Genomic DNA, 25,431 nt, shown 5'->3' with positions numbered 1-25,431 from the left:
TCAGACATCAGAACATACAGATATTTTTCTGTATCACCTTCATACATTCCCACCCAGAGAAATGACACATCATGCATAGCAGCACTTTCTGCCCCCATAACACAGAGGACCTATGCAACCATACTTAACACTACATGCCTACAACACATGCACCCCTTTTGTCGGTACAGGCAAAAAAAGATGCGTATTGTAGTGAGAAGCCTGTTCCCAGCTCCCACATCCTGAATATTGGATAGCTGACCAATAGCAGGTCCCACCTCCACTAGCCTCCCAGACCTTGCCCCAAGCCACCACCTTCTGTCGTCTAGTCACAGTTGCCTCAAGCCATGACTGTAGCTAAACAGTAGACCACAAGTATTTGCCAACATATGCAACCCCAAGTTCAAAAGCTGTGTCATCACTGCTGACTTCCATATGCAACCAAGCCTCAAAGCTGCTGCTCCTGCCACTCAACATCTCTATGGGTCTCTCTGTGTAGAAAAGAGATTTCATGGGTGGGCAGGCCATTTACTTCCGTGCACCAAATGGTTGCTTCCTCCTCCTGACACAGATTGAGTTGGGGCAAAGGAGTACAGCTGCCAATAGGAGGGGCAGGAGGAGAGAGGAGTGGGAAGCTGACGTGGACAGACGTGGCAGCATGAAGAATGACCGAGGGAGCACAGTGATTTTGCCTCCACTAGTCCTTTGTGCAACTGACTGATACGCCTATCAACCCTCTGCTAAAACAGCTCTCTTTCCAAACACTAAATTTTTAAATAATTTTTTTTTCCTCCACTGGGACAACAGTAGAATCAAGTGCTCACTTTCACTCCACTGAAGGAAACTGAGGGCCCAGTCCTATCCAACTTTCCAGCACTGGTGCAGCCACAATGCAGCACCAACATAAGGAAACAAATATTCCCATATCTTGAAGAGACCCCTGTGGCTGCCTTCCAACCACAGGATGCAGCACACGCCCCACTGGCACAGCTGCACTGGCACTGGAAAACTGGATAGGACTGGGCCCTGAATCTCCTTCAACTGTTTTCCCACTTTGATGTAAACTCCACAGAAATACACCGAGAGCTAGGGATGTTTAAAAATAGTGTATAGGAAAATTAAAACTCCAAATTTGGTCAATAAACCCAACACCTCTGACTTATAATTTAATGCATCTTTGTGCTGGAATTCTTATAAGAAGCAAGCAAGTGGAAAAGTAATGTTTTCTGTGTTATAGGTTATCTAGCAGGTTAAAAGCAATATAGGCAGGACCTACTTTGTCTCAGTTGAACCAACTGAAAATGACTAAGGAAGGCAAATCACCAAAATGACCTCAAAGTGCCCCTTTCCCATCTTACTATTCAGATTTGCTGGTTCATGTCTCTTGTAATAATACCTAAATTATATTACACAGAACAGTGCTGCGCTTAAATAAACGGTTGGTTACATTCTACATTTAACATTAAATATTATCATTGGTCATGAAAGGCTGTCTTTAGTAGTCAGCATATGACACCATGCAGAACAATAATATAACTTCTCTGCTGATCTTTGCTTACCAACACAGGACTCCCCGGAAAGTGAATAGGTTCCATTGTCATGGAAACCGCTTCTGCACTCACAGTGGTACCACCCTGGGAGGTTAACACAGCGTGAATGGTTGTGACATTCAATGATCCCCTCTGCACACTCATCAATATCTGCCTCAGAGAAAAACACAAGCCAGCCAGGATATTAATTTCCTTTGACACTACATTTTGGATACACAACAACAACAAACACCACAAAAGCCTTCTAGAACAAAAACGCAATACATGTTTTAATGAATGGGTGGGCAACTTGCCATGCACCCAACTCTCTGCAGGAATTTTTTGCCACCCCATTTTTAAATTTAGCCCTCTATAAATACAAGAGTTAAAGATTTACATTAAAATAAATGCACAGATTCTATTAAGATTTTATCAAGAGCAGCCTTGTTGACAGTAAGTTGCCCATGTCTTCTTTCAGTGGTCAGAATAATATTGAATATTTTTCAGCCTTTAATACTGTACACTACTTAGTGGCTTTTCTGTCTTGTTTCCTTTTCCTCTTAATAAAAGATAATATACTAGATATGCATCAAAGTGTTCTTATTTAGGCCAAAGCCCAGCTTTCTTGAAGGATGCATTTCCCAATAATCTACCAATAGTTATGCACCATTGTAGAATTTTAAAAAATGACATAGATAAAACAAGATGCAACACTTCCTCTTTTGTAGATTATCTGTGCACTGATCAAGGAATTCTTACAGGTTTATGGAATTCTCCTCACAGCTTTCCCATTCATTTCAGTAGACAGACTCACAATCCAATCCTGTCCAGAGTGTGTAGCGGTATTGGCACCACCAGAAGCAAGGCAGCAATGGAGAGGTAAGTAAAAAGTGTTTACTCACCTATTCTACAGTGCCTGGTCACCAATGGGCCTACTTGGATCTGTGCCAGTGCTTTGGCTGGCATAAATCCGAGTCCAAGGAGATGTGTCAAGCTCAGGTCAGGGATATAGGATATTGGCGCCACCACTGTCACGAATATCTACCTGATCTTGACATGTACCCAGCTGGTCCCAGGAATCCCCAGGAATGCCCCCTCTTCTGATTTACCTGTTGGGGGGGAGAGACTCTGGAGGTAGCTTGGGCTCCAATTGTGCTGGCAATTCCAGCCATGTACCATCTCAGTGGCTGCTGGTCCAGGGCCCAGGCCTTGCGTTGACAGAACAAGAGTTTGATCAATGCAAGGCCTGCATAGGATTGGGCCATTGGTTTATACATGTACACATGTCCCTGCTGTGTGCTCCAATGAACATACAGCATGCCTTACTAAGTTGTAGAAGGGTAATGGATCTTCAATTGAAATGGAAAGTCTTTCCCTTAGGTCTGCTGAAATTAACACGTGATCCATGCACACAAACTGTTAGCATTGTTTGTTTTGCTATGGGTTTTTTTTTCAAGTGATCTGTGTTTAAGACACAAGTCAGATAATTGCCGGATCATTGGCATAGCTATAAAATAGACCAAAAAAATTGACTACTTTACACCATTGTACACAATTTGCAAATACAAAATTCTCAAAATTAATGGGAGCTTGGACATTGAATTCATCCAATAAACAAAACGAAACTGTATCTAATTATGCACTTGGCCCAGACCCTACTATTTTTATTGCTTTCTGTGATGCTCATGCTAGACAGGTCTCTTTGCCTACTGGTCTTTCTATTCTTTCCCAACATTTATCCTGATAATTGGTGGAAGGGGGGGAAATGGCATCTTAGACTGCTTTGTAAATCTGCTTTGTTCAGCTTCTCTCACCTCCAGGGGGAGGCATCCCTTGTATCCATGGACGGTTCCGAAACGGAACCCCCATGGATACGGGGGCATGCCTGTAGTTTCTGCCTTTGGTATTCAGTATTTTGTAACCCTACTTCTTCACTGTATAATATAGTAACTATAACCTTCAAAAAACCATAAACACAAAACAAAAAACTGTTAAGAAAAATGAAGTACAAAATCCCAAATAATATAAGAAGAGCATTTCTATGCAATAAAGCCCTGAATATGAAACACGTTTTTAAAATCCACTTGACAGAAACTCAAAAATTCAGCTACTTTTATTTCCCCCCCAAATAAAACGTTTTCTTTTGGTAATTTTGTTAATAGTGATGAGTAACATGAGCATTACTCTTCAAATATAACACATGTGGCCCACTAATATGGAGACAGGAAGATAGGGCACAGCGCTCAAGGATAATTAGTTCTGATTAGTTCTGTATGCTTTTCAATAAATTCCCTTGGAAGGCTGGAAAATTTAAGTTGCTTGATCATGAAGTATTTCAATGACAAGGTTAGCCTGAATAAGCTGTATGCACCATGTTTTCATAATCACCAGTGCAGGAAATGTAGTTGGGCAGGATCAGGAAAATAAGTCTTCTGGAACTTTTTTTTAGCTGGAAGAAAAGGTTGCCTCATGTTTGCATCTCTCTGGATTGAAAAAACTACATATTCCAGTAGATAGTCCAATACAACTTCACCTATATAACGCTAAACCCCTGTCTAAGCAGAGAAGTTTTACAGCATTTTTGGAAAAATGCTCCCAAGTTCAGAGCTATTTTCATTCTTCCAAAAGAGGAAGCAAAAGAGCTTACACCTCCATTCCCCACATTCATGTGTTTCATCAAATGAGGGCACACGCCTAACCAGGCCTACTTAGAAGTAGGTCTTATTTTGTTCAATGGGGCTTACTCTCAGGAAAGTGTGGTTAGGATTGCAGCCTGAGAGAAATAGATTTTTGAAGTGTCAGGACTTTGAACAGGCAGGACAGGGTTCTTAGTAAATGTTCTACCATAATGGGACTTTATATGCACACTCTCTGCCAAGCCTTAGCTGGGCCTGTTAATTGGCTTGTTGTGAAAGGACAGCGAGCAGGAGGAGAGATCAGAAAAGCTGGAATCACTAAGAGTTTAGGTTCTCTGAGGCTGAGGAGAGATAACAGGGAAACCAGGCTGATAAAGACGGCCAAGACTTTTGATTCCTGCTGGTGGGTACCAGTTTGAAATATGACTCTGGGCCCAGCATATATACCCCAATATGTTCACTGTCCTGTTGATGCCCCTGGTGAAATGGAGACCAGTGGTAAGCAAGAAGGGAGGCAGGATTGCAAAGAGGCTGGGTTGGGGAAAAAGGCAGTGCAGACCTAGAGAAGAGGTCTTTCTCTCCCTTCCCACATTCACTGCTGGTTGGAACCCACCTTGAAGCTAACAGGGTGATTCATTGCCACCACTGCAACATTACTTGGGTAATGTGATCTGTGTTGTCTGCCTGGTTATATATTTGTCCGTAGTGCCATAAAAGAGTCTCATTGGCAGATTTCTTTCTGTTCCGTGTTCCATGTCTGTGTCTTAGAATAAACTGAACTTCGCAGGTGAATTTGCATCCAGGTCTATTTCTTCCAACCCAGACAAGTGGTATCCAGCTGCCTCTTGCAGTATAGGAACAAAGCACTTATGTGTTGGGACAGGGAAGCCTAAAGGAGAAGGGGGCTAGCCTGACCTGATCTCCAGGGCTCATTCCTAACAAAAGCAGTCCACATACATTATCTTGTAATCCTGGCAACCACACTGTAATATACAATCCCCCCATAATGCAGCTAGGAGGATGTGGCCTGCCTTAGGCCACCTAGTAAGAATGCCTGACAGAATGCAGATTCAAACCAGGCAAGTTCTGATTCATAGCTCAGTCTCTTAGGCGCTCTGCTACACCTAGACGCATTTTATCTCCTGCAGAACAGGCAAAGCATCTCTGCATAGTAGAAATATTTGTGTTGCTCATGGTCTTTTTTAGTTTTGGTTGAATATGTATGTTTTCTTTTTGCGAGCTGAAGAAAGCAACAAAAATATTTTATCTACAAAAGCAACACAGTAAATAAAAATAAAATCCTGTGTCCACCACCTTGGATGTAATCTAAATGCATGGAAAAAGGAAGTGTGTGGTGCTTACTGCTTCTTCTGGATATCTGAAATGGACCACCAGCTTCAGCACAGAATGAGGCAAATGAGAACACGCTTCCACTCTGAAGCGAGCCAAATATACAAGCTGGATTCCCTAAAGAGTTCCATTAACATGTGCTGCTTTTACAAATGCTTTTTCTTCCCTAGCTGTTCTCCAATGTGACCCTTATAATCTGCAATAACCTTGGCTGATTATTACTGGCACCTTGATGATATTTTCCTTTGAGGCTTTATGCTATATATTTTGGAGGGTTATGAGTAAAATTATCAAATTTAGTGTTAACCTTCAAATAATTAAATCAGATCATTAAGTGGGTGTATTTTCTTTTTAGGCTGTTCACAGGGAAAAATATTTGAAGCTTCTGTTTAGACAGATCCATTAAAAAATATTCACTTGGATAGTTTGCAGCATCACTGCAGGGGTCTCACCAATAATAAATGAGTGTCTTTTGCAAAAAGGAAAAAAAAAAGGATGAGTTGCTTTCATCCATTGAGAATTTCTATCCAACAAGGCACGAATAAAAGCAATTTGCTAATATATTGCTTCTCTGCAGAGTGTCTAGTCACACCTGGCCTAGGCATATGAGTTATCCATGTGGCACAGCATGAATACTGCACAATGGGAACAGTAACCAACATGTGCAGACTCTGTTACCTCACTATACATCAACCCCCAGTTCTTACTGTGGGTTATATATTGTGGGTTTGCAAAACCAAGGATTTCTCCTTCCTTGCAGTTCACTGCATGTATATTTTATGTGCCATGGTGTGTGAGCGGGCCCAGAGTCCTGAGAAATGCAGAAAAGGGTGTTGCCTAACTTAATACATAGAAACTGCTCAGGGCCAGACCAAATGTGCAGCTATTCTGTGAGAAAACATTTCCATGAACAACATCCATAGGTTTCAACTCATGTGGGATTTGCGACCACTTGTTCACCACGATCTAGGGCTTTCTTTGAGGCAAAAGCTACACTAGTCTCTCCACTAGTGCTGCCAATCATACTTTGGCAGACTTCCTGTATTTGCGCATAACCCAGTATCACTTGCCAGCTAAAAGGGGTGAGAGCTTCCCCCTGACGATTTGCCCTTCTGGGAGCAGTAAATATCTTGTCTTGCCAGTGACAGCAGGATTGACTTGCTGTTTGTTTTCTGTGGCAGCATGCTCAGGGTGGACCAGCTTGCATGGGAGCAAGCTGCTAGCCAGTCCCTGGGCTTCCAAGTAACTGCGCATAGGATCATGCCTCTAAGCAGGCACCTTCTCATCTCCCCCTCACCCAATCACGCCCACACTCAGTCAAGCATTCAAAGGTATTTCAATGTACGCCTCACCACTACACAGTTGCAATCCTATACCAATGTTTTTCCCAAACTGTGAATCTGGACCTGATTTTTGATGAGTTGAAAACTGCTGAGCAGAGCTTCCAAAGCAAACACAGGTGACTGCAAAATCAGATAGATGACTAATTGACTCAAGCCCTGAAGCTACTCAAAAGTCAGATACCTGCTAATTGTAAACCCTTCAGCTTCTGGAGTTTGCAAGATGGCTGCTAATTGCCCTACAAACTGCCTCAACAGCCCTACAAAATTAGCCCTACAAAAGAGTTTAGTAGCTATTTTGCAAACTGCTGGCACTGAGGTCCTTGCAGAGCAATTAGCAATTATCTTGCAAACTGCAGGAGCTAATTGCCCTGCAAAGAGCTCAACTGCAGTTTACAAGGAGCTGAACTCCTGAAGTTTGCAAGTATGTGTCAATATTGAGATTTACATGTGTCTTAGCTGATGCCTCCTAATAAAGAATTAAAACGAAAAGATTTTGTTTTTCATTTTCCTGGGGAGAAATGGGAAAAGGAGAGTATTCATTAAAGTGCATTAGGGCTGCTTCATTAAAAGAAATGGATCTTTTTTTCTTTTTTTTTTTGTAAATATAGGTCGTCCCTCGTTATCCACTGGAGTTCCATTCTGGAACCCCAGTGGATAAAAAAAAATCCATAGATTAAAAAACAGTGGAAAAATAGATTTAAAAATCCAATTCCAGGTTTCTTGCCCCTCCAATGCCGCTAATGCAATATGCTCGTGCCTCAACATTTGCCAGAGTTTGATTCTGGGACTCCCTCTAATACCATAAAATGTGTTAAATAAAAGCAGTTAAAAAAATTAAAAAGTGCATCCCTTTACAATTTGTGGTAAGCTTTTCTTACTGTTGTAGAGAGACAGTCAGCAATTAGAAATGCAAAGGGGCCTTTGCCTGGCTCTACTGAACAATGGAATGATCATATAAGAACATAAGAACAGCCCCACTGGATCAGGCCATAGGCCCATCTAGTCCAGCTTCCTGTATCTCACAGCGGCCCACCAAATGCCCCAGGGAGCACAACAGATAACAAGAGACCTGCATCCGGGTGCCCTCCCTTGCATCTGGCATTCTGACATAGCCCCTTTCTAAAATCAGGAGGTTGCACATATGCATCATGGCTTGTAACTCGTAATGGATTTTTCCTCCAGAAACTTGTCCAATCCCCTTTTAAAGGCGTCCAGGCCACATGCCATCACCACATCCTGTGGCAAGGAGTTCCACAGACCAACCACACACTGAGTAAAGAAATATTTTCTTTTGTCTGTTCTAACTCTCCCAACAATCAATTTTAGCGGATGTCCCCTGGTTCTGGTGTTATGTGAGAGTGTAAAGAGCATCTCTCTAACTACTTTATCCTTCCCATGCATTATTTTGTATGTCTCAAAATGATTTGCATGACTGTCTCTACAACAGTAAGAAAAGCAGTTTTTTTTAAAACTGGTTTTAAAGAGATCGTTTTTCCCCTTCTCCAGGGATCAGCACATTCCTTCTCATTTGCAGTGGCCATGCCTGTTCAAATTCATGTATAAAAAATCAGTATGTAACAAGGTTGGACCTGTAGGTTACTTGATTTCCTTACTGCTGTCCTTCTTGTTCTTGGCTTCTGGGGGAAGCTGGTTTTAGCATACAAATGATGCACAAATCTAACTGTTCTGCCCTTCTACAAAAAACGAAGCTCACAAACTTAAGTTTTTTCCAAAGCCCCCTTTCTCCAATATAGCACTATAATATTTTCACATGTCATGACTGATGGAAAGAAGTTTAATCCTGACTGAGGAAGTTATACAGTAAGACATTTATACACAAATTCTTTTATGCTCTTCCCTTTTCCTTTTATTAATAATACTCTAGCATTCTAATGTGAAGATTGCTTCCTTGGGTAAGTCATTACTTGACCAATTTAAATTCAATTTTCCTTTTTTTCATCTGCAAAAAATCAATAGAATTTTCCTGTAGTTCATTTCTATGGCACCGTACTGTTGAAAGTATATTTGATTTAGATTTACGGTGCTGATATTAACTGGCTAGTAAATTGTTCCCAAAGCATTTTAAATGTAAAGAATTCTGAATGAGCATTATTAGCCTCTCTGAATTATGGAAAAAAGGGTCAAACGGTGCAATGTTATGAAAATTATGTTAGGAAAGTGAGGCACAGAAGGGGATTCCTTTCATGGTAGATCACTGCCTTGGGTTAGAATTGCTATATTTATCTGCATAGGAATTTTTAAACCTTAATGCATGTCTAGAACAGAGTATACAACAAAAAGTGTTAGACAAATGAAAAGGATGCTAATGCATTTTTAATGCCTTACACAAAAGCTAAAGAGAAAAAAATTCTATGGCAAGGTGGTGTATTACCTTGCTTACTGAAATAGAACACTTGCTATGCACACCTACTTGGCAACAGGATCCACTGAACTAAATGATACTTACTTCCAAGTAAACATGACCAGGATTGTCCTGCATGCCACACAGACTATGGCTGGGCCCACACTAGCCAAAAACTATTAAGAGCCTGCCAAGGACTGTAGTCAAACACCATGTTTCTGACTATGAAAATGAGTCTCAGAGATTCCTGGTTTGCTATTCTGCCTTTCTATAACCCTATAATACTTGAATATTGAAGTTCCCCTGAGTTCATATCTAATGCAGAACTATGGATTATCCACGGGGAGGAAAAAAACACTTTCATTCTTCTCCCCTTGCAAAGAAAGACAAGAGGCAAGGGGGAAAGTTCAATGGCCTTTTGAAAATAGTTTTCATAATGGAAAGCAGGGCCTTTTTCTAATGGAACGCATCAGAATGGCAATCCTGCACCTTTTTTATGCAGCCCCCCCCCGCCTCCTGCTGCCCGCTTCGCTCTGCCCTGTGCCCTGCAGCAGCAGGAGGAGCACAGCTGCGGAGCTGCCCCTGCACTTCACAGGGGAAGGCAAGTCTTCTCTTGGCTCCTCTCATTGGGGACCTCGAGCCCTTCGAGCCCACCCAAGCTGGAGAAGTGTGCGGGGAGACGTAAGTGATCTTCAGTCCCTTCCTGTGTGAGAGATGGGGGGGTTTGATGTCCCTTAGGGGCAAAAAGTCTTCTGGGGAGAGCAACTGGTGGGGTGAGACACTGGGAGACTGACCTACTTGCCTGGATCAAAGGTGGAGGGGGAGCCCCAAAAACTTCTGCAGTCTGGAGCTGGAAGGAGGAGGTGCCCCTTGGGGCTGCGTTTCATTCTCCTGCGGACTGACAATGCAATGCTAGGCGTGTCTACTCAGAAGTAAGCCCCATTGTGTTCAATGGGGCGTACTCCCAGGAAAGTGTGGATAGGATTGAAACCTCAGAGAGGAGGATGAGATGCTTCCTTCTTCGCCTTCTGATTGACAGTGGCTGCAATCCTAACCACACTTTCCTGAGAGTAAGCCCCATTGAACAAAATAGGAGTTACTTCTGAGTAGACCTGGTTAGGATTGTGCTCAGTGCCTACCCAGAGGTAAGTTCCATTGTGTTCAATGGGGCTTACTCTCAGGAAAGTGTGGATAAGATTGCAGCCTCAGAGAGGAGCATGAGATGCTTCCTTCCTTCGCTTTCTGATTGGCTGCTCAGGCCTATGCGTGTCTACTCAAAGGTAAGCCCTGTTGTGTTCAATGGGGCTTACTCCCAAGAAAGTGTGGATAAGATTGAAACCTCAGAGAGGAGGATGAGATGCTTCCTTCCTTTGCTGTTTTAAAAAAAGGAAAGGATGCTGCAGTCCTATCCGCACTTACTTGGGACAAATTCCAAGGCACACCATGGGGCTTACTTTGGCGTAAACGTTCATAGGTGCAGACTGCACCAGGAGACAATCCGGTTGACAGGAATGACACTTCTGACTAGTGGGCAAGTCTCTCTCCCCTCCCCCCCCCCCCGCAAAGAGCCTGAGAGATTGGGTTCCATTATGGAACCCAAGGAGGCATCTATGAACCCATGAGGTCTCCAGGAGGGCATCCAGCCAGACACTTACCTAGACCTGTTCTGCTCAGCTTCAGCAAGGTGCCTGTCTCATCATGTGCCCTCTCAGATCATGCCCATGCATCTTCCCCTTCTGCTTCCCAGCCCATTTCCTCCTTTCTCACTTCAATTCCCCAGCAGCTGACAGCCCATGTAGTATAGTCGTTAGAAGACTGAACTACGGTAGACGTCCATAGACACACCACCATCTCTCCCAGTCTTGCCCCTCAATAAGGGAGCAATAATGAGATTGTGCTGAGAACCAAAAAACCATCTCATTCCCCTCCCCACACCATTATTTTCTTTCCTCTATTAAGTTTCAATTGATGTGATCCACCAGATCAATGAGAAGAACTCTGCAAAGGGGTCTGCAAAACAATATGTAAAATATGCCATCAAAAAGAGAGAGAGAGAAAGAGAGAGAGGCTAGTTTCTACTCAGGTGACAGCCAGGCAGCAACATGAGTTCATGTGTGGTGCCTAGAGTAACCATATGCTTGCTAACAGAGGGACTAATCTTATGCCTAGACTGAGCAATGTATCCAGTTTTAGGAAGTGTGAGACCTGGTGTGCACCCGGCAAGTCAGAGAAACTGAAGTAGAGCAGAAGGGAGGGATGTTGTCTTGGCAAAGGTGCAAATTTATTTCAAGAACTACTATTAAAACATTTTTCTCTTAAGACATTGATTCTCACCCCTCCTCTCTTTGCACAGTGAGGTTCCAGGTGCATTTTCTAACCAAAATCCAATATATGGCAAACCCATTATCTGGCAGATAAGAAATTCAAAGATGTTCGCTAAAGTCATCATTAAGAATGCCTGGGTTCTAAAAGCTTAAAAGTGTGATCCTATGCATGCTTAGTCCGGAGCAAGGCCCACTGAACTCAGTGTACTTAATTTTGAGTAGACATGCACTATATGGAATTTTGAGTAGACTCAGTAGATTGTATGTTGAGTCTACAACCAAACCCATAGTTATGCACCCCCAAGCCCAATGATTTTAATAGATTGATCGGAATAATAATGGGGAGTGGGGACATAGTACACAGGGGAGGGGGGAACCACAAAAGATGGGTTAATGAATTGATTACCGTATTTATCGGCGTATAACACGCACAGGCGTATAACACGCATCTTCATTTTAAGAGGAAAATTTCAGGAAAAAAATAAGGGTAGCTCAGAACTTTTTTTTATTAATATTATTACCACATATAAGGTAAATAATGTAAAAGGACAGTAAAAGCAACTGTTTTAACAAAAGAAACTTGGATATTTTGTTTTTACAAAAGTTTACTCAGAAATCACTATCTGGGAAACCAAGAAACTCTTCATCTTCACTGCTATCTTCAAAATCGCAATGAACACTGCTGCTTTCACTGCTACTATCTTCATAAATCAGCTCATCTTCTTCACCATCCAAAGCATTACTTATGCCACCTCACCTCAATCCCTCCCCCTCCCCTCCCCAAAGAAAGGGTCTCCACTTACCATATTCATCAGCTGCCAGCGGCTGTGATAATATGCGGCGGGCGCAGCGCTGACATCACGTCACGATGCTGTGCCGCCGCTAGGCACTATTGGGAACGGGATCCCTTAAAGAGACATCGCCGTATAACACGCATACATCATTTGCCCCCTATTTTCAGGGGGGAAAAGTGCGTGTTATACGCCGATAAATACGGTAAGTTATGAAGTTATGAATCAAAAATCATGTGGTCACACAGCCTCTATTGGTTCAAGATGAGTTGTAAAATAGATTATATTCCGGTATTATAAAATTTGGGTAATAAAAAATAAATAAATAAATAAAAGATTAACAAGTTGTGAGTTCCTGCACCTTTTTTTTTTTTTTTTTACAAAAAACGCACTGATGGAAAGTCATAGTTTCTACTTATGACTGAACCTGGCCAATCTGTCCCTGCTGAGCTGACACCTACAGGAGGGCAAAGATGATTCTAGATACACAGTTTTCTTTCCAAACAAGAATATGCAATGACTTATTCATTGCCATTAATTGCCTTATGCTTCAGTAGTATGCTTTTCCCTGTCATACCATAAAGCTGTGCCTAAAAGCTGTGCCTAAAGCTGGGCAGAGAATCAAAACTTTATGTATAGGCTAGGGGTGCCCAAACACTGGTCCTGGGGCCACTTACGGCCCTCGAGGCCTCTCAGTGTGGCCCTCAGAGAGCCCCCAGTCTCCATTGAGCCTCTGGCCCTCCACAGATTTGTTGCAGCCCGCACTGGCCCGACGCAACTGCTCTCAGCATGAGGGCAACTGCTTGACCTCTAGTGTAAGCTGTGGAATAAGGGCTACCTCCACTGCTTGCTGTTTCACATCTGTGATGCAGTAGTGGCAGCAAAGGAAAGGCCAGTCTTGCTTTGTGCAAGGCCTTTTATAGGCCTTGAGCTATTGCAAGACCTTCATTCATTCATATAAGTTCATATTTAATACGTATATTCATTTATGTAAACTTATGTAAATTTTAAATGTAAATTAATTCTTTTTTCCCCCGGCCCCTGACATAGTGTCAGAGAGCTGATGTGGCCCTCCTGCCAAAAACTTTGGACACCCCTGGTATCGGCTAATGGTTTCTGAGCTTCTGAGACAGATCAGGAGAGAGATCTTGGGGTGCTTGTGGACAGTGGCGTCTCTAGGATTTGCGTCACCCGGTGCGAGAGGCCTGTGCATGGGCGGAGCAACACCCCAGGTTGTGGGCATGGTGATGTACCATTTCCCCGCCCCACTGGTTTTTTGACTGTACCTTTTGATAGAACACAGATATTTCAATGTGGTTTGTTTCATTGCATTCTGCATGAAATTACACATTGATTGATATATAACATGATGGTCTTATTCCTCCAAATTCAGATCTTAGTGATTTTGAAAACTTGTAGAGTCACACACACACCCCATGTCAACCTACTAACACCTTATTGCAGCAGTTCTCAAACTTTTAGCACCGGGACCCACTTTTTAGAATGACAGTCTGTCCAGGACCCATTGGAAGTGATGTCATGGCCAGAAGTGACATCATCAAGCAAATTAAAATAAACTATAAATAATTGAAATAAAAGAAATAATTAAATAAGGGGGAGCCAGTCCTGTTCCACCAAGTGAATTTTCTCTGTAGCCTGCCTGCAATAACCCCCCCCCCCAAGAATCAGTGAGATTTCCAGCCCTCCCCTGTGTCCAGTTTAAAGTTCTTCTACTTCAAGCATATCAGAATAAAGACCCACCTGGCTTTACAAGTGCAAAATAGAAAACATTCCCCTTACCAGCTGAAGCCTCTTTTTTTGTCCTTTTTAGTGGGGAGGGAGGCTGCCTTCTGGAGCATTTGTTGCACTCCAGGTCCATCGGATCAGGACCCTTCTGGTGTCCTCACATTCACCTTTGCCTGGCCTGATCACAAGCCAAGGCAAATTCGCCTACTCACAAGTAAAAGCGGCTATGTGGCTGAGTTTGCTTTCCATAGGGCTCAATACACTTGCAGCTGGGAGGGAGGGACCTCCTTCTCTGGTGTTTTTGGGGGGCTGCATACATTAGATCAGGACCATCCTGGTGTCCTTGGATTCCTCTCAGCCTGCCCTTTCTGATGGACTAAGGCAGGTTCGCCTACTCATGAGAAAACGCGCAATATGACTCACTTTCACTTTCCATAGGGCTCCATGCATTTTTTGTTTCTGGTTTTTTGGCCATGACTTTTGAAGGAGCTATTTATCTCTGGTTTTTTGCTTTGCGTTCTGCCGGACATTCCACATCCAACGGTGTATGGCATGATGGGGTTGCTCCTAAAACTGCGATGTTAGCGTGTCACCCCCCTTGCATGTCACCCAGTGTGGCCTGCACCTCCCTGCACTCCCCTAGCGACACCACTGCTTGTGGACAGTTTGATGAGTGTCAACCCAATGCGTGGCAGCTGTGAAGAGGGCTAATTCCATGCTTGGGATCATTAGGAAAGGCATTGAGAATAAGACAGTTAATATTGTAATGCCATTGTACAAATTGATGGTAAGGCAACACCTGGACTATTGTGTCCAGTTCTGGTTGCTGCATCTCAAAAAGGATATAGCGGAGATGGAAAAGGTGCAAAAGAGCAACCAAAATGATTACTGGGCTGGGGCACCTTACCTATGAGGAGAGGCTCCAGCGTTTGGACCTCTTCAGTCTAGAAAAGAGGCGCCTGAAGGGGGACATGAATGAGACATACAAAATCATGCAGGGGATGGACAGAGTGGATAGAGAGATGCCTTTTTCCCTCTCACATAACACCAGAACCAGGGGACATCCACGAAAGTTGAGTGTTGGGAGAGTTAAGACAGAAAATATTTTTTTACCCAGTGTGTAATTAGTTTGTGGAACTCTTTACTACAGGAAGTAGTGATGGCATCTTGCTTGGATGTCTTTAAGAGGGAATTGGACCAATTTCTGGAGGAAAAGTTCATTACGGGTTACAAGTCATAGTAGGTATGTGCAAGTTCTTGGTTTTAGAAGCAGGCTGCCTCTGATTGCCAGATACAGGGGAGGGCACTAGGACATAGGTTGTGTCTGTTCTCTTGTGTGCCCCCTGGGGCATTTGGTGAGCCACTGTGAGATACAGGAAGCTGGACTAGATTGGCCTTTGGCCTGATCCAGCGGGGTTGTTCTTATGTTAAACAGATTGTGCTGCATATTTTGTGTGTGTGTGTGTGTGTGTGTGGGGGGGGGGGTTATCAGTAGGCTTGATAAACAAATAGGAAAACATTTTCCCTTCCCATCCATAAGCTCCTCAACTGCCAATGGGTCTCCTTGGACCTGCACCAGCTTTTTAGTTGGTGCAAGTCCAGGGAGACAAAGGGGGCATGTTGGCTTGCTCTGGAGGGGATAGCATCTGGCACAAATTGCCCATGCTGGGTGCTACTCCCTTCTACTTCCATGCTCCCACCCCGTCTGATCCACACCTCCATTTCATCTACCCCATTGACTTACTAAAGTTGGTGGTCCTTCTTGCCACCACCACACATGGTGCTTCTAGACAGTCTTTTGCAATGGCTATAAAACATCAACCACTACTGGAACATTAGTTCGGGCAGTGACAGGGCCCTCTAGGACTGAGCTGTTAGAGGCCATTGAATTTGCTCAATGTGAAGGAACAGACAGCAAGACAAAAGGAATGTGCACTAATCTTTAATATATGTAAGTATGCCCAAGAAAGACACCCTGGTCTTCATTTTGGCCTAATTCAGGCCTATTTAATGAGTGTGAGTCAGATGTGAAGGAAAGGTCAGCAGTTTTACACCTGTCGTATCCAGTTCTTATAGATACTTTTCCAAATTCAACTAAGGTTCCCTAAGGGTTGCTCATCCTTCAATACCTATTATTTTTCCAAAAATATGCAAACATAAATAGCTGAAAACACACACTTTGGTAATGTTCAAATAGTCACATATCAAAAGGTAATCTTTCTTTGGAATGGTTTCTATACAGCACATTGAGCTCCACATTCAAATATTCCTATAAACCCAACTTTGCCAAATATTGTGGAGTTTGGCACAGACCAATAGGGCACATTATGAGAATGATGAATTTATGAACAATCATCAGTCAGGAGGAAACATCAAATTTGTTGTGAACACAGTGGGAGAAATTTGCTACTTTCTGCTATTTAATAAGCCATTCCTGCCCAACGTTGTATATAGGCAAGAGAGACCAAATGTGGGCTGGGCAAAAATGTTTTAACAAATACCATAAAGAAAATATGTGGTCAGAAATTTTGTCACTGTTATAGCAAAAGCCGGTTAGTAGTTTGCTCTGTAGAAATAGACAATAAGATGAGGTTGCCTATTCCTTTTCCCCTTGGTTCATATTTTAAAGGTGCTTGTTTTCTGTGTTCTTTACCATACATGTGTGTATGTATGTATAAAGGTGCGTAGAGAGAGAAAATGTTTTAAGAGCTCTTTTTGTATGTTTTCATTAATAATAACAAATGTTAAACACTGCATAAAACCTCCATTATATATTATTAACATGAGTAATCATGACCTATTTGCACTTATGTAACAAATAATTTGGTTTTCTGAATGCAGAATCTGGGCTTGTCAGGTGCAGCTTGGTGCAGGCTGTCCTGCCCAGGATTGTCAAACACAGCTTCTAGGCAAGTTGCCATGTTATATCCTGCTGGGGGGAAAATAATAACAAGGGCAAAGGCTTGTTTTTACATTTCTTGTCCTTGTAGCATCTGCCTGCCTGGAACCTACATTATGGCAATTCTAGCACATCATATCAAATTCTAATGTTACAATACCCAGCACATCCTTTGTCCTTTCCTCTACCCATCAATTTGTGCCGAAATACTTATTTTGCAAGGAAATGCCATTCAGCAAATTCCACAGCATCCTGTTGCTCTAAATTTAGCTGTCATTAACACTGAGTTGCTAACAGGTTCAACAACATCCCATTTTAGTGGTTTTACAGATACTCTGAGATGCATCTGTTTTCCCCCTTCATTGAATAGCAGCAGAGTTGAATGTTGAGCACAAAACATCAGGATGCGCATTCTGTCCTTTGAGAACTGGGTCCACAATTTTGATTTTTAACACTCTCAACACTCTGCATTATTCATAAAGGTATTTATGCAGACATGATAAATAGTATAATTTACCTCAAAAACAAAACACAACGTCTCCAGAATCCAGTGAAAAATGAAGAATTAAAACAGGTCCTTCCTTTAAAATATCTTTCTGTCACAATGTGATTATACTGAAAGAAAGCTCTTAGAGTGTGTAATAGAAAGACAAAACACAAGCTTAATGAGAGAGAAGTGTGTTTTTCAACATAAAGTTAGATCATAACTTTTACTTACAACAGTGCTCAAGTGGAGAGGCAGCTCAAGTCAAGCAGAATTAATCACCCAGTAAGAGTAAGAATGGCGCAGTTTACATTCAATTTTAATCATGGCTAAGGAAGTTAGTCATGAAAACAATGGGATTTATGGCCTAATCCTATTCTTCACCCCCACTGATGCAGCAATGTCAAAATGGCTACCACTGCATTGTACAAGGGGGAGGGGTCGCTGAGGTCGTAGGGAACATCCCACCCTTACCTGGGAATAAGCCTGAAATTGCTGGCACAGGTCTATGTGGATCTGTGCTGTCAAATTGGATCTGGGAAAGTGGCTAGAGTTTGGTGGCCACTGCTGCTGCCGAACCCACCACCTTCCCAGAACTGATCCACCCACCCCATCACTGCCCGTTCCACTCCCCTCCCACCTTTATTCCCACTCTCCTGCCTACATCCCACCTTTCCCTTAGGCCCACCTTCATCGGCAGGCCTGCGACAATCTGCTAGAGCACATGAGGCTGCTGTAGCCTTTTTGCATGCTGCCAAGTGATATTTACAACTGCTGTAAGGCAGTCTGTTCTGGTGGAATGGGCATCCCACCAGCGTATAACCCCATAGAGGTTTGGGCTGTTACCTTCCTTAGTCATGACTAACTAAACATGGGATACAATCCATTGTGTTGCTTTTGGGTAAAAATTGACATAACCTTATGTTTAAATCTGAGTTCAACTAAGGATGTTTGAAATCAAATTTAGCGTATGGTACATAATTACACAATTGTGTACAAGCTACTTAGAGAGAAACGTCCTTGAACTGGAAGATGCTGTCAATTGAGACATTTCTTTCAATTCATTCTTTGCTGCCTCTTCCAGAATGCTATCCATCCTTATTTCCTGTCTGCCCTCTTTCACTCCCTTTCCATTGTCATTCAGCAAACTAGTTTATAGCTGCCCTTTATAGGAAACTCCCCTTGGGACACTGTTTACAGCCTCTCTCCTACCTGAATGAGATATTGCTCTGTCCATGGTCCTTCCAATATTTAAACAGAATGTTGACTCCATGGAGCTCTTGTTTATCTAAATACAAGCCTGGCATTTTTAAGGACAATACACTGAGAGAAAAAATGAGCAGGAATATGCTAAAAAAAATTACAAAAAAATTAGATTATATCTATTTAAAATTGACACTGTATGCTAGCAAAACTGGTAAGTTTCCAGACCCTGACACAGTCTATTGAAACTGAAAGCTGTTTAAAACGCAAATCTGCTCTGTCTTAACTATGCACTATGCAGTGTCTGATGATAAATTATACAGAAATCTGTGCAAACAAAACATTATTTGGTAGATATTTCTCAGAGGAGCCTATGGATGTTGGGACAAAATTTTAGGAAAAACAAAACGGTACATACAGAATAATAGTACTAGTGTACGTGAGCACAAGAAGCCCATGAGTAAAAGCTGTGGATATCAAGTGGAGTATTAAATCAGTCATTTGCCAGTTTGTCAGAACACAGAACTTTTAAAGAAGTATTTTTAACCAGGGTGAGGTCATCCAACTGTGGGAACTGTTTCTTTCTGGTTTGTATATGGAGCAGATGAATGCTCCAAACTCAGCTGAGACCTGCAGAGTGAGGATGAGAGGGAAGGAGCAAAGAACAATGAAGTTTTGAGTTCAGCCTCTTCTAGCTCCAGTCAAGCTTCGCTATGAAGAGCCTTCGCAGCTTTCCTTCCTTTTGTTTGCTATGCTTGACAATGCTGCTTCAGTTGTCTCCTTGTGATTGATTTTGTCCAGGTGGTTTGCCTGCTCCCTAGCCACTGCTGGTGTTTTAAAGACCTGTTTCACGCTTCCTTTGTTTCCCCCTCTGCTTGTTACACTGTAGATGCCAAGTTCACATGGGAGGCCCAGATGAGCACTTTCGAGTCACTGCGTTGTAAGCTTGTCAGCTGATGGGTTTCCATTGTGCTGGCAGCAATAATAATCTTAATGCCATGCATCAGATATGATGAAGGATTCTGCGGTGCTTATGTGAGGTTATTTGCTCAGAAAGCTGAGGATGAATGAGGAGAGCTCATCTTCAGGGAGGAATTGTTTGGCTGGCTTACATACAAGTAAGCTACTGGGGCTATTTTGGCCTCTTTAATGTGCCAATGGGAGATATTGGATCAAGAAAGCAGTAGGAAAGATATGAACAAGTGTGCCTCTAACAATGCTTTAAGGGAGATATATTTCACAATAAGCCTTTGCCTGGTTTTTATTGCTCATTTACCCATTTTTTATATTTTCCTGTTCTCTCTCTTTTTCTCCACTTCCTCATATTATAGTGTTGCAAATGTGAATGTCAGGAAAAATAAAAGTGAATAGACTGGTTTATATGTCCAGGAATGGAGAAATCTGTAAAATGAATTTCTGATGTAGTATGGGTTGTTCCTTTACTCTTGACTTTCAAAGACCAATCTAAGATTCCTTTCCGAAGCCTGGAGCAAGCAAGCTGCCTCTTTTATATGGCAGTGGCCACCTACCCTTTTTTAAAAACACCTTGTTAAAACCAACGCTTTTCCAAATCTTGTTGGTCAGTAATAAATAATCAGAAAAAGAAATCATTAGTGCAGGATACCACTGCTATTATTAAAGGATCAAATCATGAGGTACACATCACCCTGATTCTGGGTCAGCTACACTGGCAACCTGTTTAATTCAGAGTGCTTGTTACTAGTTAAGTTTCTAAGAGAACTTGCTTAGAGTTTTCTGCCCATAAGAAATAGGGCATTTCACAATACTGGTGCTAAAATTATGCCATTACCCTCGGATGGATAGGAAAAACTTCTGGGTATGGCTAAATTGAAACAATTATTGTTAGGTGAATTTGTTTCTGCGATGTTGAAAACCCATTTCAACAATTTTCTAGCCTTCTTGCAAAAGTGTTTGGAATGTGCTTATATTGTCTGCAGTCTCTCAATTGCATTCACTTGCCCACATGGATATTTGTAGTCAAATCTGGTTCACTCTTCACGACTCGATCTGTGATTGGCTGAGATTACACATGACAAAACCAGGAACAAGAAAAAAAACGAAGCAGCAGCAACTGGGGAAATGATACTGAACTGGTTTGGGAAAAGGGTAAATGTTCACACACAGTTTTATCTCACCAACACCCATCACAAGTAGAGAGTATTCAGTACAGCCCGCCTTTTGTGAAACAAGGATGGACTGTCTTTTATTTGGCAATCTGTTTGACCCAGTGTTTCAGGCTAAAAGTACAGACCACAAATTAGACCACAGTTTTACCACAAATTAGTCCACAGTTTTACCACAAATTCTGCTGGTGCTTCTTGTATTCTTACTTATGTTGCAAGATAATTATGTCTATCAACAGGTCTCGTGAAAGGGTACTACACAAATTGTTAATAACAGTCTTTAGGATGTGGAGCTCAAGTTTTCCATCAATATGGCTTGAAATGATTATAACATTTTAAATACAGGAACAATTTACATATTTGAATAATCTGTTTGCAACAATAACACTTTCTCCATTTTTAAACTTATATATGCAACGGTTTAGGCACCTTATTTAAAGCTATATGCCTTATTTAAAGTTATATCAAAGTGCATTGCAAAGTTAGTCCGTTTTATGTACAGAGCGGCTTTGTAAGCCCATCACTGAGATGCATCTGCCAACTTGATCTACTATTGGAGTATTAAACAATATATTAGGATGACAAGTGAAGAAAAATACCCTTTTTCATTTCTAGAGGCTGAAAGAACATCTTGAGTGAAAATGTAATTGCCCAAAGCAGAATTTTCCCTGGGACCGCTAATCTTACCCTTGAAAAATTGGAATGGATAAACATAACAGGAAAAATTGCCACAGCTAAATGAAACATAAAAAATAAGAATTTTTTTTTTGAATTATCTGTTAGTCTCCAGCTTTCCAGTCATGACTGAGCACAATGTAGCTATTTCAACTCTACATATTACTGGAAGGAAGTCAGGCATCAGACCAACATATCAGACCAAGACATTTTGGTTGATACTTTTTTGCAAGAGTTCAGCAAGGGTAGGGTGTCATTGGTTCTTCTGGACCTCTTATGTTACAATCCTATGCACACTTCTCTGGAAGTAAGCCCCACTGAACTCAATCAGACTTACTCAGTGGTGTCACTAGAGTAGCCATTTTCAACCACTGTGCCATGGCAGACTGGTGTGCCGCAACTGGTCCCCAGGTGTGCTGCAGAAATTTGGGAGAGGGTCATTTATTAGTAGGTCCATTGGGAGATGTGACAGCACAGTGTGCCTTGTCAATTGTCAAAAAACTGATGGTGTGCCTTGACCATTTTAGTGCCTTGCCAGTGTGCCATGAGATGAAAAAGGTTGAAAATCACTGCACTAGAATTTGCGTCACCCAGTGTGAGAGCACATTGCTTTACTCCCATGACAGACCTCCTCTTATACTAGACCATACAGAATAAATTACAATATCATACACAGAGCCTAAATGCAGTGGCATCACTAGGGTTGGTGTAACCCCTATTAACTTTATTTTACTATATAACAGTACAGGTCACCCAACAAATCACTATCCAACAAAAAACCAGTGGCCAACTTGATGACACTTGCACAGTACTAAGAGTTTAGTATTAGCTCTGATACATGAAAATCAGAGCTGACTCATATTAATACCTTATTGGTTTCCTGCTGTGTCTCAGTCTCAGTCAGTTTGGAGTTAATGAGATCCACTATTTCTTACACAACACAGTTGTGTTTTCCTTTTCTGGTTATTTCGAGTGGGTTGTACATAGAATATAACTTCAGTGATTACATGGAGTAGCTTCCAAGCACAACTGAAGATGCTGATTATTACCTTTTGTCTACAGTATGAACCCAGTGTTGACATTGCTGGTAAGAGACTGAGCCATGAATCAAGAAAGTCCTGGTTTAAATTTTGTGTCTGTTACTAACTCACTAGAACTAGATAATTCTCTCTCTCTCTCTCTCTCTCTCTCTCTCTCTCTCTCAGGTTCTCATTTGCAAGTTAGCATTAATACCACTGGTCTCCTTTTCAGGGTTATAGAAGAATCACTGAGATAAAGCCTGTGAAATGCACTATAAGCACTATAAACACTTATTCATAGTTGTTATGGGAAACTCCTATTCTGGATATCACCTGAGCAAGTCAAAAATAGGACAGGAATTAGAGCTTTCTCAGTTGTGGCATATCAACTGTGGAATGTTTTTGCATTAATGGTTTCCATAACACAGAACCCCTTATGGACATAATGTAAGAAGAGTTCAACTGGATCAGACCACATGTCCTATCTACCAAGCTTTGCCGTTGCATGGGGATGCCCCCACCTTTTTTCTTCTTTATTTTTCTTTCCCCCAACAGTCACAAATCCTGGGAGGAAAGAGAGAATCTCACTTTGTGTCTCCAGTTGAATGCAACTTTGTAATCCTTTTTATGTATCTCCTGTTTGTATTTATATCTTGCATTTGCCCTCCGTGAATGCAATTCCAGTAACCTCTGTACTTTATATCAACACATCTGCATTTTATTATACCTGCATTTTGCACTAACCTCTGTAAACCTCAATTCAAGATTCCAGACCACCAAGTGATCCCCCGGACACCAAAGTGGTGATCTGCATTTTAGCTGACACTGCTAACCCCTTGAAGCAACCCTGTTTACCTACATCTTGTTTAGAAAGAATTCCCTTACACATTTGCCCATTAAAACAGAACAACTAAATCCCTTCTTAGCACCCATATCACCAACCTTCTCCCCCCCCCCAAGTTCTGCATGTTGCAAAAATTCTTTAACACCACATTTTGAACCCATCGGCAGTTTTTAACCATCATGACTAGTAGCTCATAGAACATATGTGCAGAAGGTAGATTTACCTGTCAGATAGATTTACCTGTCAGTTTAAAGCAAAGTGCTGTAGTTTGAACTATTTTGTAGTTAATGGAATTTGGTTGTTCTTGGCTGCAGATGTACTTAATTACTAGTTTTATGATAACTATTTATGGCCCTTTGGAATTTTATTTCTTTCTGACAGCTGCCTTGAGTTGTCATTTTATGGTTAGAAAGGTGGGGTATAAAATAGAATAAACTAACAAGGAAACTATTAATTCCTGTGGACAAGCTGCCAAGACCACAGGTGCAGCACAAAATTAACTCTGCTTTCACATGCAATAAACTCTGCTTTCATATGCAGTTCTGGTCAAATCTTTCAAAAATCTTAGCCTGTTCCTGACTTGTCTATACTTCTGAGGCTGGTTGACATCTCTTTCCCCCCTATTTGCAGGTACAGCATTTGCTGCCTTACAGCTCTGTAATGGCTTCAGAGTGCACTAGGTTTGACAGCTCTTGAAAAATCTTGCTTGTGAAAGTTCCAAAATAGCAAAATTTAAATATTATTTAGTCAGCTCCTTCCCCTTTGGTTATTTAGTATTTATCTACTTATCTTTGAACTAGGTGGTCTAGAACATACTTGAGTTGTCATCATGAACTCCAGAAACATAAAAGGTTGCTTAATCTTGGATGAGAAGTGTCTGTGAGGTGATATGTCTTCTGTTGCCAAGTAACTATCTGTTGCTAAATAACTATCTGTTGCCAAATTTGCTATCTCAAAAAAGACATAGTGGAAATGGAAAAGGTGCAAAAGAGAGCGACTAAGATGATTACGGGGCTGGGGCACCTTCCTTATGAGGAAAGGCTATGGCGTTTGGGCCTCTTCAGCCTAGAAAAGAGACGCTTGAGGGGGGACATGATTGAGACATACAAAATTATGCAGGGAATGGACAGAGTGGATAGGGAGATGCTCTTTACACTCTCACATAATACCAGAACCAGGGGACATCCACTAAAATTGAGTGTTGGGCGGGTTAGGACAGACAAAAGAAAATATTTCTTTACTCAGCGTGTGGTCGGTCTGTGGAACTCCTTGCCACAGGATGTGGTGCTGGCATCTAGCCTAGACGCCTTTAAAAGGGGATTGGACAAGTTTCTGGAGGAAAAATCCATTATGGGGTACAAGCCATGATGTGTATGCACAACCTCCTGATTTTAGAAATGGGTTATGTCAGAATGCCAGATGCAGGGGAGGGCACCAGGATGAGGTCTCTTGTTATCTGGTGTGCTCCCTGGGGCATTTGGTGGGCCGCTGTGAGATACAGGAAGCTGGACTAGATGGGCCTATGGCCTGATCCAGTGGGGCTGTTCTTATGTTCTTATAACTTAGGGCCCAATCCTATCCAATTATCCAGTGCCATTGTAGCTATGCCAATGGGGCATGCTCTGCATCCTTTACTGGGGAGGCAGTCATAGAGGTCTACTCCAGGTATGGGAACACTTGTTCCCTTACCTCAGGGATGCATTGCTATTGCACCAGTGCTGGAAATTTGGATAGGATTGGGCCCTAAGCTAAAAAAAATAGCAAATTTTATTAGATCAAGTTAGAGCACACAAGTTAAGGCTGCAATCCTAACCACACTTTCCTGAGAGTAAGTCACATTGAACAAAATAGGACTTACTTCTGAGAAGACCTGGTTAGGATCATGCCCTAAGTTGTTCAAAGATGCCTCAGATGTTGTACACCCAGAGTGTGAGCTACTTCCAGTCAGGGAACAGCTCTAAGAACACACCATTTAGACAGGCATCAACTACTAGGGAAGTGGCAAGACACAGCTGGGGTGAATAGGATTACACTATAATTCCCTGACACTGTCTTTAAACACCAATTGCTTTGGGGAAAAAAAATCTAGACAATTTTTAATGG

The 25,431-nt window shown here is 42.0% G+C and overlaps 1 protein-coding gene across 1 annotated transcript in view; it reads right to left on the bottom strand.

Annotated features, from left to right (window-relative positions):
* Nucleotides 1–25,431, bottom strand: part of NELL1 (neural EGFL like 1) — a 534,303-nt gene that overhangs the window by 31,465 nt on the left and 477,407 nt on the right. The window contains exon 17 of the mRNA XM_066619143.1: nucleotides 1,539–1,679. Coding sequence (XP_066475240.1) covers nucleotides 1,539–1,679 — 141 coding nt within the window. The remainder of the gene's footprint in view (nucleotides 1–1,538; nucleotides 1,680–25,431) is intronic.

This window comes from Tiliqua scincoides, chromosome 1 (genome assembly GCF_035046505.1).
Source record: "Tiliqua scincoides isolate rTilSci1 chromosome 1, rTilSci1.hap2, whole genome shotgun sequence".
NCBI classification, from domain to species: domain Eukaryota; kingdom Metazoa; phylum Chordata; class Lepidosauria; order Squamata; family Scincidae; genus Tiliqua; species Tiliqua scincoides.
Note: the sequence above shows the minus strand (reverse complement) of the source record. Positions and strands in the feature narration are given on the sequence as shown.